Source organism: Triticum aestivum, chromosome 5A (assembly GCF_018294505.1).
Source record: "Triticum aestivum cultivar Chinese Spring chromosome 5A, IWGSC CS RefSeq v2.1, whole genome shotgun sequence".
Classification (NCBI taxonomy): domain Eukaryota; kingdom Viridiplantae; phylum Streptophyta; class Magnoliopsida; order Poales; family Poaceae; genus Triticum; species Triticum aestivum.
Window position 1 is genome coordinate 624,311,331 of NC_057806.1, and position 18,720 is coordinate 624,330,050.

Below are 18,720 nucleotides of genomic sequence, written 5' to 3' on the forward strand. Positions count from 1 at the left end.
ATAGCAAATTACACGCAAAATCATGGTGTTAGGGGGGGGGGCCAGGGCCCCTGCTGGCCCCCCTGTCTCCGCCACTGGGTACGACCTAGTGAGACCAGCTTAGGACTTTGTACAACTAAAATCATTAAGTGGACAGTTGATCAAGCACAAACATAGACATGGAGAGAGAAGAATAAAAATTCTAATATATTCACCTGATTGTACCAATCATCGTCTTCGTATTATCCGCAATGAACATTTGTTTCAGCGGGAAGTGGACCCCCAAATCTATTGGCTTGTCTGTCATAAACCCTCGCCACAGATGGATTGCAAGCTATAAATTTAAGTTTTCAGAAAGGAAATGTCATGAGACCATTGCCCATCAGATCTTCATTGCACCATAGTGAACACATGAGAAGCATCAAACTCACAATGGACTTGCGTGGTTGATCCATGCATCCTTGGTGGGCTACTTCTTGGGTCCTTTGATGATAACATTCCCAAACAACTCCTCTGCATCCTCCGGCATGGTTGGCCAGATGCCCCTCTCGAGGTCCAGTATTAAGGTTGGCCTTCGGGCTGTGGGTACAAAAATCTATATTAATTGTTAAAAATGCAAAGAAATCATAAATATGATTCATGCATAGACACCTTGCTGGAGAGGACAATCTGATAGAGATGGAAAAGAGGTGTGAAGGAGGGATTCTCCTGGCTGTCATTTTCATCGCCAAGGGTGCTAGTATAGGGAGGATATGGAGGAGGTACTCGTGCTCACCGCAGGTGACCATCCCCGACCGGCCATGAATCATCTCCTCGCAGTGTGATGGAACTGACCATCCCCAACCGGCCATGAATCGTCCTCGCAGGTGATCGTCCGCGACCAGCCATGGATCATCCTCGTAGTGCGATGGAACTAACCATATACGAATGAATTGAAGTAGCTAGAAAATAAAACTAAAGATATTTTTAAAAGAAATAATAATAAGTAAGAAGAATGGTGTCAAGGGAGGGAGGCTGGATCTAATGTGCAGCGGAGGACTGATCATTATGTATATACTTTGGCTGTGTTAAACAGTAGAAATATTTAAACGTTTGACCAATTTTTGCCATGTTAAACAGTACATAAATATGACATATGAGCATGTGCGGTGAACTGCTCACCTGTATATATTTTGGCTGTTCAGCATTGAGAAGATGACACTGATCCAAAATGATTATATCAATTTAGCATCATTTGTTCAGACGATGCCGAAATATTGTGAGTATAGAAATAAGACAAATATGACATACAGTACACTAAATGACGCCTTGAATTTCATAGAAGTCTGTTGGCCAAGTAATCAACAACGAAATTCTAAAATCAACCAAGAATTCTACCCTGCACTCAAATCTTCAGTTGACCAAATTATATATATCAAGATGAGAATAATGTACCATGATGCAAAAAAAAGATGGAACCAATATGCTACAGGAAGTTACTGAAACAACAAAGCAAATATGAATTATATCACCTAGAGTGGTCATCAACGGTGGCAGCAGCTTTTCCTTCAGCGCACTTGGTAATATAGCAGACAATCTAGACACTCCATGATTAGTTTCCAAATTCATAATTTCAATGAGAGAAAACAAGAATGGAAGCTACAAAATGTATCCATATCTACCTATGGGCAGGCTCACGGGTACTGCAGATTGTGTTAAAAAATCGTACTCTCTCCCTGTATTAATTAGTATGTTACTATAAGCAAAATAGGCAGCGGCAGTGCCTCAATAAGAATAATTATGCCATTCAAAAATAATAAGAAGAATCATTATACAGGACACAATGGCATACATGGCAGCATGAAAATCACGGCTCACAAGATTCGGAGATATACATACCAACAAAAAGACAAAGAAAAGCTGAAGAACCACACCTGCATTAGTGCATCGTCCCGAGCACGACACAGATAGACGAACACCCTTGAGGTCGGGGCAGAGCGAGAATCCTACCAGGCCAGAGGCGTGCTCCAAATCAGGGACGCATGCATGCATACTGACACCTCCACAAGCTTGTCTGTGCAACCGCAGCTTCATTCGCTCTCGCAACTGCTCGGGTCGACGCAGCTGCGCAGCCGCTGCTCCATCCCCTCGCCGCTGCTCAGGTTGTTGTGGCCTTTCCTCTTTACCTTCGCTCCTCAACTTGTGCACCGCATTTGCCACCTAGTTTGGCCGCCCCCGCTGACCCGGGATCGTTCCAACGCAATATTTCCGTCGGTATTCTGAAAATCTGCAGAAGAGGTTGTGAAACATCATCAGCCATCAGGAGTGTACCCTGCATACAGAAGACCAAGATTGGTACGTGCATATAAAAATGAAAAAATTATGGATACATTTGAACATACAGAAGACCAATCTAATTTGCTTGTAACAAAAAAAGATTATGTGTATCTTATATAAGAAGAAAATCTACACAAACAGAACAGGGAAAGAATGGAAGTTTCGTAGGCGAAATTGTATTTGTCCTTATACTGGCAGGAACAAGTAGAACTGTCTCAAACTACGACATGCAGGGTAGCACATCGAAAATAAAGGGACCACAATAAACATAAAAGCACTGAAGACAGAGAAAAATATACCCGCATTCTCCTTTCGAGAGTAAGTCTTACAAAGTAAGATCATCCAACTTCTTCTCAATTTTATTCTTCGCCTCCCGGAGTGCACCAGCTACATTTGCAGTCTGAAGAAGCAATCATGCATAAGAATACTCACAATGGACAACAATAAAACAAAGACGTTACACAAGCTCGGGAATTACGAACAGTAACATTTGCAAAAGAAATCAGAGATAACATTAGATTAGGATGCTTTTCTTTTAGGTGAGATAACATTAGATTTTTGGTAGGGATTTAGGACCATCTCTAAACCTAAACAACATTAATCAGAAAAGGTGGTGGGCTCTCCCTCTCAACCTCGGCGACATAGCCAGCCTACCTACATTCCTCAGAGTCACCTATCTTCAGCAACAAGGAAACAACATTCAGAAGACCCTAATTTCAAGCACTAATCCCCTGCTCGTGCTGCTGCCGGTGAGAGGAAGAACCCGGGCTCCAATTTCTGCAAATTGCGCTTGTTCATTAATTTCAAACGCAATTGATCATGTATTCTGCATAAATGTTGCAAAAAAGTTAACTGAATGTGTTCACCTCCAATGTCAAAGAAGTTAACTGAATGTTCTTGGTCTGGATAAACATGTTCTTCAGTTAACTGAATGTTAATAGAAGTTAACTGAATATTTGTAAATATTGCAATATGCCATTTAATTTACTGAATTGAGTTGAGTTGAGTTGTCATGCTGAAATGTTGCAATGTTGATACAAAAAATTCAGTTAACTTTTCAACAGAAGTTTGGAAAATTTCAAACATTGTTTGCTCCAGATTTTGGATGCTCTTGTTGCATTCAGATTATGAGAATGATTAAGGGTTCAGTAATCAGATTATCATTATGACCAGAACAGAGGAACAAATATCATGGTTAATGTGTAAAAAGAAATCAGAAAATGGAGTTACCCACTTGAAGTTATTGTAGTTACTCACTTGAAGTAACCAAAGAATAAAGTGTAAAGAATAAATTTTCAGAATAAGAATAAGAACAGGGGCCTGAGGATGTTCCCATCTGAATTCAATTATCACCAGTACTGTTCATACTGAATTTATATTGTATGTTTATCTACTGTATGTTCACCAATACTGAAAGCATACAAAGTGCAAGGCTAACTGAATGTATACTGTATGTTCACCTGCACCAATGGAAGCAACATCCAATCCTATGCAATACTCCATTCCTCCTCCAATCGCTGCACAAACCAATCTCTGCACAAAATCAGCTCACCTGCTTGCTTCAACAGACAGACATCACCTGTAAATTCAGAAGACAGCCTTCGCCGTGGGCGAGCGGGGAGCAGAAGCAGAAGCGGCAGCGACGGCGCCAGTGCAGCGAAGAGTGTAGATCCTCCATCATCAGCCCGCCAACTCAAGGAGCAAGACAAGCACGTGGCAGTGGCATGTGTGTGGAGCAAGTCTTTGTGTTCCCCATGCCCTGGTCGTCTTTCCCACGCCGCCGCCGCCGGAGCTCGAGGTCTGGAGGAGGTGCTCGAGGACGAGGAGCGGGTCATCGAGCGCCGCCGTCGAAGCCGGCAAGGCACGAGCTTTGCAGAAAAGGGGATCCCTTCCCTCTTGATCTCCTAGTGCGGACGGAGAGAATCAGCGAGACGAGGGGGAGAAGGCGGCCGGCGCGTGGCAAGGCGACGGAGCAGGCGGCGAGGCAGCGGAGCAGACAGCACGCGTGACGAGGCGACAGAGCAGGCGAGATGAGCTGTTGGTCGACCACGGCGGAGATCGGGAGCCCTCTTTCTCGGCGGAGAGGCAGCGGCTTGGCTTGCAGACAAGCGATGGATCGCCTGAGGCTAGCGAGGAGTCCGAAGGCGAGTGACGAGGGAAACGAGGCGCGGAGTAGCAGGACGTTGGGCTGGTCGACGAGCTCGCGGCGGCGCAGGAACCCTAGCGCGTGCGAGGGTACCAGAGAGAGGATCCGCTCGCGTGAGGAGAGGGAGGGGAGCGGTTCGTGCGTGGGGTGGGGTGGGGGGAGGGGACAAAAAAACCGGCAAAAAAAACCAGCGAAAAGAAACCGGACGAAAATTGTGGGACAAAAATAAAGCCGAAACGCAGCCTACCAACTGAGACGTTAGGAGTAGAGATGCATCAGGTTATAAAGGTCATTGGACTTGTACACGTGATGCGTCGATTAAAGGAGACACCCTCTTGATGCATCGTCTTTTTTTGGATGGACTTGGATGCATTGGTTGATGCATATAAATAGAACAACAATGCTATATGTACGATGAAACTTCATCCGACGCAGGTACGATTAGCGACAAAAAACAGTTTCTCGGCCATAGCATACAACATATATCATGTGTCTAGACGTACAAGTTTCGGACAAAAAAAAAGTCATACCGAACAAGTGAACGGGTGGAGACACCCCGACCCCCGTGCCGCCCACCCCAGGCGACATGGGGGGGCCCAAAGCCGTGTCGCCGCTGCTCCAAGACGCCTCTCTCGCGTCGCCGCCGCTGAAGGGGATGCCGGCGAAGCCCGCGCATGCCCAGGGAAGGTGGCTGCGGGACGCTCCTGCCTTCTAATGGCGTCGCGGTGTGGGAGCCTTGGGTGCGGGGCGAGCTCCAATCCAGGTCTTCCGACGTTCCTCCTGGTCGGCCGCAGTGCCATCTCTAGCTATTCCTTCCGCGGTAGCGCCTCCCTCCTCTTGCCCTTCCTTCCACAGTAGTGCCTCCCTCCTCATTCACTCGTGGCGACATGCGTGATTTCGGGCGGCGGTCCTATACTTGGGGGCCACGACGGAGTGCTCCCGCGTGCGTCGGCGCCTCTTGCCGCTCATCCGCCCGGTGCTAGCCGATGCTGTGAGCCCTGGCTGCTGCTTTGGTGTGCCGGTGGCTAGTCTGCGTGATGGTGCTGCAGGTGGGCCCGATTTGGGCGTGCATCCTTATGCTAGGTTGTAGTGTAGATCTTGCGGTCTTTGGCAGCGTGGTGTCGTGCACATGGTGGATGCTAACGTGTCTGCTTCGATACCGATGGGCGTGGGCCTATGTTCTCCTGCGTCCATGCCTCACTAGCATTCTCCCGTAGCAGCTTCAGCCCCGGTGCTCAAAACGTTGCGTCCTTTTCGGTTTCTTGGCTCGCCGGCATCTTGGCGACTCTGGCATCCTCAGTCCAGACATGTGTCGCTGACGCTTCGACAACCCTCGCATCTCGTGTGTGGGCTCTCTACACCTTGTCGTCGCCTCTCTGACCACGACTGCCACCCCTTGCTTCACCTCTCCTCCGCCGGGTCCAATGCTCGTGCACCCGGCGGTCCTCGTTGCCATCCCTCGGCGGCGGGCATAGCTCTCCTTATGACGTGGCGACCCCACCTTCCGACCTATTCCCGTCAATGGATCTTGTCCGGCGGCTTTGGGATTGTTCGGACATAGGCCAGGAAGAAATCCCTGCTTGACTTGCTGATGCTAGCAGCGGCTACACTAGCGGGTGCCATCCCCATCCTGGAGACGTTGCCATGGCCTTTCTTCGTGCCCCTCTTCAAGTGCCGGAAAAACCCCAGGTCTGGTTTCACGGATCGGATGGCGGCAACGTCATGACGTTCTTTACCTTCATGAAGGCGTCGTCTTTGTTTCTCGTGTTGTGCCCTGTGATGAATTTTGAGATTTGGGACACCACTTCGGTTCAGGGCGTTTTCTTTGCTAGGGTAGTTTTGTGCTATGGTGTGGCTTTTGTTTGGGCCAAGCATCTCATTCCTCTTTGTTCTTGGCATCATGTTGTTTACCCCATCTTGTGGTTGTTTCAAGCGTCGTACCTCAATTGTACTCATTTCTACTTCTTAAAGACACGCAGCTTTGCGTATTCAAGAAAAGAAAGTCGTACCCACATAATTTTCGTACAGTAAATATTATTTTTTCATCGTTTCATACAGTAAATATAGAGCACTTTATTCCTTAACATGTTAATCACATCAGCGTATGACCGATGTAACATAAATGTAATCAGATGGGTAAGTATCTATTCTATATATACTTGTATAAAAGTGTAGATAGATCCACCATCAGGCACTCAGGCATCGCCCAAATCCACCATGAGAGTTGTGCTGTCCCCTTTCTCCACCGTGAAGGTCTTGAGCATCCGACACCCCGTCGCCGTGGTGACCTCGACGAAGTATCTGCCGTGGAAGCCCCTGAACATGAAGTTCCCATCGCCGTCGGCGCTCCCTCGCACGTCCGTCTTCCATTCCCTCTGGAGGTTCAGGAACATCTGGCCAGCTTCGTTGACGGTGCCGTCGGCGTCGACGAGCCAGGCGTCCTGCCGCCACATCGTGCCCTGCATGAACCCCCAGAACACGACGCCCTCCACCGCTGGGTGCGCGTATGCCTCCCGGAGCACCACCTCCAGGTCCTTGGCGCGGAGGCTCACGTCGGGCTCGGACACGTCCAGCTCCGTGAACCAGATGGGCACGCCGGTGGTGGCGAGCCTGTCGAGCGCGGCGCAGATGACCTCACCGATCGGGTTGCTCACGTGGCCCTGCAGTCCGATGCCGCGCACCACCGCGCCGCAGCTCTGCAGCCATGCGACCTGCTCGGCGTACTTGTCGGGGGTCGCGTTGGGGTCGTTGCCGCACTCCACGTTGAAGTCGTTGACGAAGAGCGCGGGCTCCGGGTCCAGCCGCGCCACCTCCTTGAACATGAACGCCGGCACGTGGTCGTCGCCGAGGCGGTCCCGGAAGAATTGGCCGTGCAGCATCTCGTTGTTGACGTCGTAGTGCGGGAACTTGCCGGCGTAGCGGGACACCAGGCCTTCGAGGCGGCTCTGGACGGCGGACCTGAGCTGGTCCTTGTCGAGGTTCTTGACCCACTGCTGCACGTCGCCGTCGACGGACCAGAAGACGCAGTGGCCGCGGACGCTCTTGCCGAGGCGGTCGCAGAAGGCGAGGAGCGCGTCGGCGTCGGCGTAGTTGAGCTGGCCCTGCTGCGCCTCGGTGTGGTACCACTTGAGCTCGTTCTCGAAGACGGCCCAGTCGAAGTGGTTGGTGAAGAAGTCGAGGAAGGCCGGCTTCTGGATGACGGACGTGTTGATGCATGACCCGAAGGGGAAGGCGTTGTCCAACTGCACCACGCGCACGGACGCCGCCGCTCCGGTCTGCCTTCCCAGCTTCAGAATCACGTCCCTCTTGCGCGCCTGCATCAACGGAGCTCGTATGATGCATGCACGTCCATGCCAAAAAAAAAAGTATGCATGCATGCAGGTGGTTACGTGGATGCATGCTCACCTTGTCAGTCTTGTCCTTGAGCTGCCTGAAGCGCGCCTTGTGATCCACCGGGAAGACGCGGACATCCATGACCTTGATGTCGACGCCGGCGGGGGCGCCGTGGACGTAAACCGCGGCGCTGCGCGGCTCCGTCCTGAGGCGGAAGGCGCCCATGATCTCCGTCCACCCGCCAGCCACGGCGCAGACCGCGCCACACTCCACCTGCAGGCTCTCATTCTCATCATCGTCCGTAGTGACACCAAGGTTGACGCGCACCGGGTGGCTCGTCCCCCACGCCGCGCCTGCGCCCAGGCTGATCCACCCGGCCACGCGGTACGTGACCCCAGGCTTCACGACGCCCGTCGTGATAGTCTGCCGCAGGCCATCCTTCTCATGGGCGCGGCCCGCCACGAGGACGTACCGGCCGCTGGGCTTGCTGCCATCCACGCTGACGGGGAGCATTGCCGTCTGCTCCTCATTGTGCACGGACAGCGTCGTCATGCCGGCGAGGCTATCGTCCACGTTCACGTCCTGAAACAAGCACACATGTGTACCATGCAAATGAATGAGCTAGACTCATGAACTCATCGTATGTACAGTAATATATACTCGAGCGATCATGTGCTACCAGGCTTCCGCTAGCAAAGTAGGAGCACATACCTGTCTGCCTGCCATCTATCTTACGCGAGCCGACTGACCGAGAGTTCTGAAGAGCGAAACAAGCAGAGCTAGCTAGGTAGCTCTTTCTGTTGTGGTCTGCACTCTGCACTGCAGCTCTTTCCAGTGGCTGCGGTATTTAAAGGGAAATTTTGGCGGCGGCCGTCGATGTCTCGAGATGGATACAGACAGACACAGTTGAGTCGTATCACAATCACAATCTAAAGAGTAACGGTGAAGAGTAGCAACGAACCAGGCACAAACCGGAAGCAACGAACGCTCTGTGTATGCTGCTGCTCTTGAGTCTCTCTCTCTCTCTCTCTCTTTCTCTGGTATGCTGCTGCTCTTGAGTGACACTGAAGATTGCACAACACGAAAGGTAGCTAGCCAAAGGCCGCCCTCGCCACCGTATATTTCACTTGCATATATGTCGGCGGCCGGCCGGTTACGATCGACGGTGTAACTAATTCGTGATTTGTTGAAGCGTAGAGCGTTGGAATGCATGGCTTCACGGGACAAAAAACGGCTAAAAGCGTGTAACCGGTCTGTGCTAGAGTATGGACACGACGATTGTGCCCGAATCTTGCCTGCTCGATCGACCGGTCTAATTAATCACGTTAAGCAACGGCCACAAGCATGCACGCACGCGCGCGCGAGCGATCGATCAATTCATATTTTCGTCGCGATGAAGAGTAGAATCGTCCGTTGCGGCGCAAGCAAGCAACGCGCCGTGCACATAGAAGACTGTCCATTTTGGAAGGCGTGATCTGCTCCGATCGAGTGGAACAACACAGAAACACAATATATGCCGACCTACCGAATCCATAGTACACTTCCTGTGCACAGATCGAGTTGCTACACCCACCAACAGTGGCGGAGGCAGAAAATTTTGATTAGGGGAGCCAAGTGCCACTGAAATAGACTGGGGAGGGCCAATCCATAGGAAAATAGATGTTTAGTAGTAAAAAAAATTCTAATTCAGCACTAATCACCAATAATTTAGTAGTAAATTCATGTTGTTAGGGGGGGCCAGGGCCCGTGCTGGCACCCCCTGTCTCTGCCACTGCCCACCAATCCATGTACTTTCTTTTTCTTTTTCTACTTTTTTTAAGCAAGCGATAGTAACTTAGCTCGGCCTTTTTTTAATTTGGAAGAAGATTATTGATCGGTTAATAATAAAAATTGGTCGAAAACCGATACAAACGAATCACAAGCACACCAGTCCCACGGCCGTGTCTCAAATGAGGCGAGGACTCCGTCACCCGAAGCGGACCGAGACAACATCTTGCTTCATGACACAGAGTCACCACTCCGGCTTACAAACTACAACACACCACATCGCCCTGAGGCCTCGCATCCATCAAGCCATCAACAACACTGAAGAACAACACGCTCCACTAACTTTTAAAGAGGACCGGACCTCCAACGTGACGCCCTCAAGGGAGGAGCGATGGGTACACCATCGACGCATGCTCCACCAAAGCTGAATTTGGGTTTTCTGCTAGAAAACAGTGGATCCAAGTGACAAAGGGAGATGAGAGGGCTCAATAACAATGGCTCTAAGGAGGGTAATAACATCGTCGCCGGCATTTTCAAAGTTGGTGATAGGCTTTCACCTGGAGATCACCGAACCCAACGACACAACATCTTGCCAAACCCAAAGGCACAACATCTTGCCCCGTCATTGTCGAGCCACAATAGCGCGCGACCCATAGAACACACCACCGCGCGCCAGCCTCCAATATCATGGTTGCAGGCCACTGCGTCACCTCAATCCACCATGGTTTTCCTCGATCCACCACCAATCGTGAGCACCACCACGCCAGCATCCCCCAAGTCGCTGGAGAAATTGTAGGATGGCTGACTATTTCGGTGTTGTATTGATCTGACCCTCATGGGGTATATATAGAGTACATCATGAGGGGAGAGACTTCGAGTATAAGACATGATATGCTTAAACTAATTCTATCTCTATAGCTCCTAATCTCTAATTACATGTATATAATTCTAACATCCCCCTTAGTCAGAGTGGGAGTGAAGCCGATGATTGCGACTGAATTTGAAGTCATGCGCTTCCGTCGTCTTATCCATCGCTCCATCATCAACTGCGTCTCTAATGGTTGATAGATCGGCACCTAGGGCGGTGGTTGCGCCCCATTCTAGTGCCTTCCTTGTCTCTCCTCTGTTCCCTCCTGCAGTCAAAGTGAGAGTGGCATGGACGCTAGTGACAGCCCAAACGTCGTTGACTGGAATTGTTGCCGATGAGTAGCTATAGACGTAGCCCTGTATGTCGAGGTCGAGGTAGCCAATCATGATGTAGTCGTGATCGAGGTAGTCGTGGTCGATGATGTAGTCGTCATGTATGGTGATGCCACACAAAGCCAGAGGCACAAAAAATGCGCTATGGATGTAGTAGTCATGGATGATGACAATGTCGCCCGCACTGCGGCCACGAGCGAAGGGGGATGGCGTGTCGCTCCGCGAGCTACTGCCGCTACTGCCAGCCCAATCAAGCCGCCGACGAAGCAATCGATGCAGAGAGCGACCACATCAACGTCCCTCTCATCGAAACCGCCCTGCGCGTGCTAAAACTCATTTTTACCGCGCGCGTTTTTTTATAGCCACTGTTGGAGATGCTTTAAGTGGGTCAGTTTTTTGAATGGTCAATGACCGGTCCGCCCGCCCAGGCGTTTCAGGCACCCAGTTGTAGATGCTCTAAGTATTGGTCTCAGTTCTATTGCTTATTCCACAGTTTATACGGGAAAGGGTAACAGCAACCAAGACACTATTAGTTCGCAGGTCAAGAAAAAAAAGACACTAGTTCGCGACTGCTTTGGAGTCAAAAGAGTCCACTACTCTTCTCACACCAGACGTTATTTGTAGGGAGGTAATCTGCGCCGGCGCACCGGCCCAACAGCCCACAGCCGTCTGATTTGTTTGTTGGGAACCGTCCGATGCACTTCGTCTTGGTCAACGCAGCACCCGTACGAGGAAATCCATCTGCATCGATCTCATCGTCCCTTTCGTCCTCCCGGGCCGCACGCGTTCTCCCGTAGGCGCCTTTCACCTGGGTCCTCATCTCTGGTCACTGCCCTCGCCGGACGTCCTTGCCGGTCGTCCTCGCCGGCCATCCTAGTCGCCGGTCCCAGCCACTCGCCGACCGTCCTCGTCATCGGCTTCGCCCATGCAACAACTGAAGGAAATATGCCCTAGAGGCAATAATAAAGTTGTTATTTATATTTCCTTATATCATGATAAATGTTTATTATTCATGCTAGAATTGTATTAACCGGAAACTTAGTACATGTGTGAATACATAGACAAACAGAGTGTCCCTAGTATGCCTCTACTTGACTAGCTCGTTAATCAAAGATGGTTAAGTTTCCTAGCCATGGACATGTGTTGTCATTTGATGAACGGGATCACATCATTAGAGAATGATGTGATGGACTAGACCCATCCGTTAGCTTAGCACTATGATCGTTTAGTTTATTGCTATTGTTTCTTTCATGACTTATACATGTTCCTATGACTATGAGATTATGCAACTCCCAAATACCGGAGGAACACTTAGTGTGCTATCAAACATCACAACGTAACTGGGTGATTATAAAGATGCTCTGCAGGTGTCTCCGATGGTGTTTGTTGAGTTGGCATAGATCGAGATTAGGATTTGTCACTCCGATTGTCGGAGAGGTATCTCTGGGCCCTCTCGGTAATGCACATCACTATAATCCTTGCAAGCAATGTGACTAATGAGTTAGTTGCGGGATGATTCATTATGGAACGAGTAAAGAGACTTGCCGGTGACGAGATTGAACTAGGTATGATGATACCAACGATCGAATCTCGGGCAAGTAACATACCGATGACAAAGGGAACAACGTATGTTGCTGTGCGGTTTGACCGATAAAGATCTTCATAGAATATGTAGGAACCAATATGAGTATCCAGGTTCTGCTATTGGTTATTGACCGGAGATGTATCTCGATCATGTCTACATAGTTCTCGAACTGGTAGGGTCTGCATGCTTAGCGTTCGATGACGATATGTATTATGAGTTATGTGACTTGATGTACCGAAGGTTGTTCGGAGTCCCGGATAAGATCACAGACATCACGAGGAGTCTCGAAATGGTCGAGACATAAATATTCATATATTGAAAGGCTACATTCAGACACCAGAATGGTTCGGGTCGTTTCGAAGTACCGGGGTTACCGGAACCCCCCCTCCCACGGAAGTTATTGGGCCTCATGGGCCTAATGGTGGAAGAGAGGAGGCAGGCCAAGGTATGGCGCGTGCCTCCCCCTAGCACAAACCGAATTGGACTAGGGCTAGGGGGTGGCCCCCCTTTTCCTTCTCTTCTTCCTCTCCTTCTCCTTCTTCTCCTACTAGGACTAGGAAAGGGGGAAACCTACTCCTACTAGGAGTAGGATTCCCCCCTTTGGGTGCGCCCCTTGTGGCCGGCTCTCCTCCTCCCCTCCTTTATATACGGGGGAGGGGGGCACCCCATAGACACACAATTTGATCTTTAGCCGTGTGCGGTGCCCCCCTCCACAGTTTTACACCTCGGTCATATTGTCTTAGTGCTTGATACGTCCATTTTGCATCATGCTTTTATATCGATATTTATTGCATTATGGGCTATTACTACACATTATGTCACAATACTTATGCCTATTCTCTCTTATTTTACAAGGTTTATATAAAGAGGGAGAATGCCGACAGCTGGGATTCTGGGCTGGAAAAGGAACAAATATTATAGACCTATTCTGCACAGCTCCAAAAGTCCTGAAACTTCACGGAAGACGTTTTCAGAATATATATAAAATACTCAATGGAATAAATTCATCAGGGGGCCACACCCTGCCCACGAGGGTGGGGGCGCGCCCTACCCCCCAGGGCGCGCCCCCTACCTCATGGGCCCCTTGGTGGTCCTCCGGTGGCCATCTTCTACTATATGGAGTCTCTCGATGGGAAAAAATAGGAAGCCATCTTCTCGGACGAAACTCCGCCGCCACGAGGCGGAACCTTGGCGGAACCAATCTAGGGCTCTGGCGGAGCTGTTCTGCCGGGGAAACTTCCCTCCCAGAGGGGGAAATCATCGCCATCGTCATCACCAATGGTCCTCTTATCGGGAGAGGGCAATCTCCATCAACATCTTCATCAGCACCATCTCCTCTCAAAACCATAGTTCATCTCTTGTATCCAATTCTTGTCTCCAAGTCCGGGATTGGTACTAGTAGGTTGCTAGTAGTGTTAATTACTCCTTGTAGTTGATTCTAGTTGGTTTAATTGGTGGAAGATCATATGTTCAGATCCTATATGCATATTAATACCCCTCTGATTATGAACATGTTTATGCTTTGTGAGTAGTTACGTTTGTTCCTGAGGACATGGGAGAAGTCTTGCTATTAGTAGTCATGTGAATTTGGTATTCGTTCGATATTTTGATGAGATGTATGTTGTCTCTCCTCTAGTGGTGTTATGTGAACATCGACTACATGACACTTTACCATTATTTGGGCCTAGAGGAAGGCATTGGGAAGTAATAATTAGATGATGGGTTGCTAGAGTGACAGAAGCTTAAACCCTAGTTTATGCGTTGCTTCGTAAGGGGCTGATTTGGATCCATATGTTTCATCCTATGGTTAGGTTTACCTTAATACTTTTGTTGTAGTTGCGGATGCTTGCAATAGAGGTTAATCATAAGTGCGATGCTTGTCCAAGTAAGGACAACACCCAAGCATCGGTCCACCCACATACCAAATTATCAAAGTACCGAACGCGAATCATATGAGCGTGATGAAAACTAGCTTGATGATATTCCCATGTGTCCTCAGGAGCGCTTTTCTCTATATAGGAGTTTGCCCAGGCTTGTCCTTTGCTACAAAAAGGATTGGGCCACCTTGCTGCACTTTATTTACTTTTTTTACTTGTTGCTCGTTACAAATTATCCTATCACAAAACTATCTGCTATCACTTATTTCAGTACTTGCAGAGAATACCTTGCTGGAAACCGCTTATCATTTCCTTCTGCTCCTCGTTGGGTCCAACACTCTTACTTATCGAAAGGACTATGATAGATCCCCTATACTTGTGGGTCATCAAGACTCTTTTCTGGCGCCGTTGCCGGGGAGTGAAGCGCCTTTGGTAGGTGGAATTTGGTAAGGAATAATTTATATAGTGTGCTGAAATTTACTGTCACTTGTTACTATGGAAAGTAATCCTCTGTGGGGCTTGTTCGGGGTATGTTCACCCCGACCAGTAGAGCAAAGAGTTGCTCCTCAACCTATTGAACCTACTGAAAATGAAAATGTCTGCTTTGAAGTTCCTTTAGGTATGATAGAAAAACTGCTAGCTAATCATTTTTTAGGAGATGGAACAAAGCATCATGATGAGCATCTGATATATGTGGATGAAGTTTGTGGATTATTTAAGCTTGCAGGTGTACCCGGAGATGTTGTTAAGAAGAAGGTCTTCCCTTTATCTTTGAAGGGAGATGCACCGACATGGTATAGGCTATGTGATGATATGGGGTCTTGGAATTACAAATGATTGAAATTGAAATTTCATTAGAAGTTTTATCCTATGCATCTTGTTCATCATGATCGCAATTATATATATAATTTTTGGCCTCGCGAAGGAGAAAGCATCGCTCAAGTTTGGGGGAGGCTTAAATCAATGTTATATTCATGCCCCAATCATGAGCTCTCAAGAGAAATGATTATTCAAAATTTTTATGCTCGGCTTTTTGATAGCAATCACACCATGCTTGATACTTCTTGTGCTGGCTCTTTTATGATGAAGACTATTGAATTCAAATGGGATTTATTGGGAAGAATTAAACGCAACTCTGAAGATTGGGACCTCGACAAAGGTAAGGAGTCAGGTATGACACCTAGGTTTGATTGTGTTAAATCTTTTATGGATACCAATGTTTTCCGTAAATTTAGCACTAAATATGGACTTGACTCTGAGATAGTAGCTTCTTTCTATGAATCTTTTGCTACTTATGTTGATCTCCGCAAGGAGAAGTGGTTTAAATATCATCCTCCCATAGAAGTAAAAGTAGCCGCACCTATTAAAGTTGAAGAAAAGATTGTCACTTATAATGATCCTATTGTTCCTACTTCTTACGTTGAGAAACCACATTTTCCTATTAGGATAAAGGATCATGCTAAAGCTTCAACTGTGGTTCGTAAAAGCAATACTAAAACTTATACACCTCATGAGCAAATTAAAGTTGAACCTGATATTGCTATTGTTAAAGATCTCTTGTCTGATAATATTGATGGGCATGTTATTCATTTCCTTGATGAGACTGCTAGAATTGCAAAACTTTGTGCTAAAGATAAAAACAGACCTGTTCGGGATATGGCTATCAGTTATGACCCGCCCAGGAGGGGCCGGGTCAAGACCCAATGGCGGGTCACAAAGGAAGCCCAGTAAACACTCAAGGCGATAGTCTGTTAAATCTTATAGAAGGCGTAAAGGCCTTGAGGTGGTTTAAGGCCCAATATTGTAAACCGCCGTATGTAAGGAAAGACTTGTAAAGAAAGGCATGTAAAGAAGTCACCGAGCTAGACGTGATTTATGAGCCGGCAGGGACCCTGTAGGCCACCAAGCGTCAACCCGTGTATATAAGGGGACGACCCGGTGGCGGCTTGGGGCAAGAAACAAGAGATCGATAACCAAGCCGGCGAACTAGCCTCTTGGCGATCGAAACCCCAACAATATCAACAAAACTAGACGTAGGCTTTTACCTTCATCGTAAGGGGCCGAACTAGTATAAAACCTCTCGTGTCCTTTGTCCCGATTAACCCCTTTAAGCTTTCTAGTTGTGATGGCCCTACGACTAAGTCCTTTTGCTAGGACATCTACCGTGACAATTCCACGACAGTTGGCGCCCACCGTGGGGCCAGCGCACGGTGGATTTAAGTTCTTGAAGGGCAACTTCGAAGGGATCAAGGGATACGCTGTGGGCCGGATAACCAAGAGTCATCGTAGCAAGCTCTACATCGACGACGAAGGCTGGGGCCCGGAGGCCGGCTCAATTGAGTACGGGTACCGGGTCCCCTTCGGCGGAATTCATGTCTTCATCGGCCGGATCGGCGAGTCGGGCCCTGAGCCGGACGTCCACACTGACCTCATCGAAACGGCTCAGCGCGCGAGGTCGACCCGTGTTCAATCTGTCATGAAGCATGCCTTCATAGGTTGCATCCATGACAGTGAATATTCTAAAGAATCGGTGGATGGCGGTGAGACGACCGTCTGTTCTGACGCCACATCATCAACGGGAGAGACGGACTCTGTATCAGCTGCAGGATGGCATGCTCGAGGGCTGTTCCGATGGCAGCAGTATTCCGGACCCCCTTGAGCCACCAGATTGGGCCGGAGTCTTTATGGCAGGAACACAGTCGGGGCAGAACTCCACAGCAGTGGCAGCAACAACCACCGGGTCGACTGCAGCCGGGTCAGGAGACCCCGCGCGCCCCCCAGCTCAGATTCTGATGGACATCATGGATAAACTGACGACCCTGTTAACTGCCGTGGTAGAGCTGGCGGATCAAGCTCAGCATGACACAGAGGTGGCATGCGTACATGAGGAGATTGTACAAGCTAAAGAAAATTTAGCAGCAGAAGAGGTTAGGATGGCCGTGGAGCGGGCGGCTTTGGACGTTCGTGCTCAACAGCTTCAAGCAGAGACTTTCCAGCTCTCGGTGGATCTGAACGCGTCAAACGAGGTCATGAGAAGAAGGCATCAGAAAACTCAGTCATGTCTACCTCTGACGCTCGATCCTAGGAACCTTTTTCATACGCCCAGGGCCGGGACAAGTAACCCTCCAGAGACAAATCAGATCACGACACCCGGGGCACCGGTTCAGCCGCGCGCCATGGAACCACCTCGTATACATACCACTCTGCCTCATTATGTACCAACACCACCGGGTCACTTCTCCAATCCCTTGGAAAATCTCATTGCATCTTCAGCTCGTTTGGCGGCTCTCCCGATGGAGGGCGACTCTCCGGCATCGATCGAAACACGAAGGGTGTGAGAACTTCTTCAAACAACTCTGGCGCAGCAGGATGCGTACTCTTACAGTCGAGACAGGATCCATTCAACCCCTCGCCCGAGCCGGAGCCCAAGCTACAGTAGGTGTATGGATTCAGCTGACATGTCAAGCAATGTTCAACGCCGGAACCGGCCGCACAGGCATGAGCCGGGACAGGCTGGAGCCCTTAACTTGGCGGATCAGGAGAGGATCCGACAAGAGGCTGAGCGAGCGGTTCAACTGGCGGCAGAACAAGCGGCTCATCAGACGTTTCCGGCTTATCCAGCAACCTCGGTTGAGGCAGGAGTGGCCACAAGAACTGGAGGTGTTTCTTGCCTGGTTCTGGCCATACGTAATGAGCGTTTGCCAAAGGATTTCAAGGGGCCTCGTAAGGTGCCTAATTACACGGCCGATTTGCAGCCTGGGGCCTCGATTGGGAGTTATGAGATGGCCATGGAGCTGTTGGAGGTCAGCGACGCGGCAATGGCTAAATATTTCACCATGATGTTGGATGGAACGGCTCGTACTTGGCTAAAAGGGTTGCCCCCCAATTCCATTGGCTCATGGGCGGAGTTAAAGGCCTGGTTCATTTAGAACTTCAAGGACACATGCAAACAACCTATGTCAATCGTGGACTTGACTAATTGTAAACAAGAGGAAGGTGAGTCCACAACCCATTGGGTGCGCCGGGTCAAGGAGATAATTCATTCATATGATAAGATGGATGCCGGTTCGGCAGTCTTAATGTTGGAGAAAAATTGCCGTTTTGAACCTGAACCTCTGAAGTAGAAGCTGGGGCGGCTTAAACGTGACTGCCATGACATGGGCCAGTTGATGGCGGCTCTCGTCAAGTATGCCGATTCTGATAGTACCAAGGACCCTGTGTCTCATGAAGAAAAGACAGGGAAGGGAAAGAAGAACGGCAACGATAAGGGTCACCAGCATAACCTGAAAAATCAAGGAGGTAACAAACGTAAGGCTGATGAATTTGTGGCTAACACCAATGCGCAGGGCAACAATCAATGGCGCAAGGGTAGGCAACCCCCTCGGTTGGGCAGGTCAGGTCCCACCCTTGAGCAACCGTTGAATGAACCTTGTCCAAGACACGACACCCGGGAGAAGCCAGTCACCCATTTGTGGAAGGACTGTACAATCATGAAGGCATTCAAGAATTCAAATGCG

The 18,720-nt window shown here is 49.2% G+C and overlaps 1 protein-coding gene and 1 long non-coding RNA gene across 3 annotated transcripts; both read right to left on the reverse strand.

The window, feature by feature from the left end:
• Nucleotides 1–74: 74 nt before the first annotated feature.
• On the reverse strand, nucleotides 75–4,558 carry LOC123108050 (uncharacterized). Of its 2 annotated transcripts, XR_006451829.1 has the most exons (6): nucleotides 3,756–4,558; nucleotides 2,595–2,695; nucleotides 1,141–2,245; nucleotides 755–892; nucleotides 411–558; nucleotides 75–313 (listed from the first exon to the last, which is right to left on the reverse strand). It is a non-coding gene; the product is annotated as an uncharacterized lncRNA (long non-coding RNA). The 2 variants fall into 2 exon arrangements; XR_006451828.1 differs by having other exon boundaries at nucleotides 755–2,245.
• Nucleotides 4,559–6,494: 1,936 nt separating this feature from the next.
• On the reverse strand, nucleotides 6,495–8,615 carry LOC123108051 (endo-1,4-beta-xylanase 3-like). The gene is made up of 3 exons (XM_044529913.1): nucleotides 8,486–8,615; nucleotides 7,847–8,356; nucleotides 6,495–7,755 (listed from the first exon to the last, which is right to left on the reverse strand). The coding sequence occupies exons 1-3, from the start codon at nucleotides 8,498–8,500 to the stop codon at nucleotides 6,637–6,639; spliced, it is 1,644 nt and encodes a 547-aa protein (XP_044385848.1). The 5' UTR covers nucleotides 8,501–8,615; the 3' UTR covers nucleotides 6,495–6,636.
• Nucleotides 8,616–18,720: the final 10,105 nt, after the last annotated feature.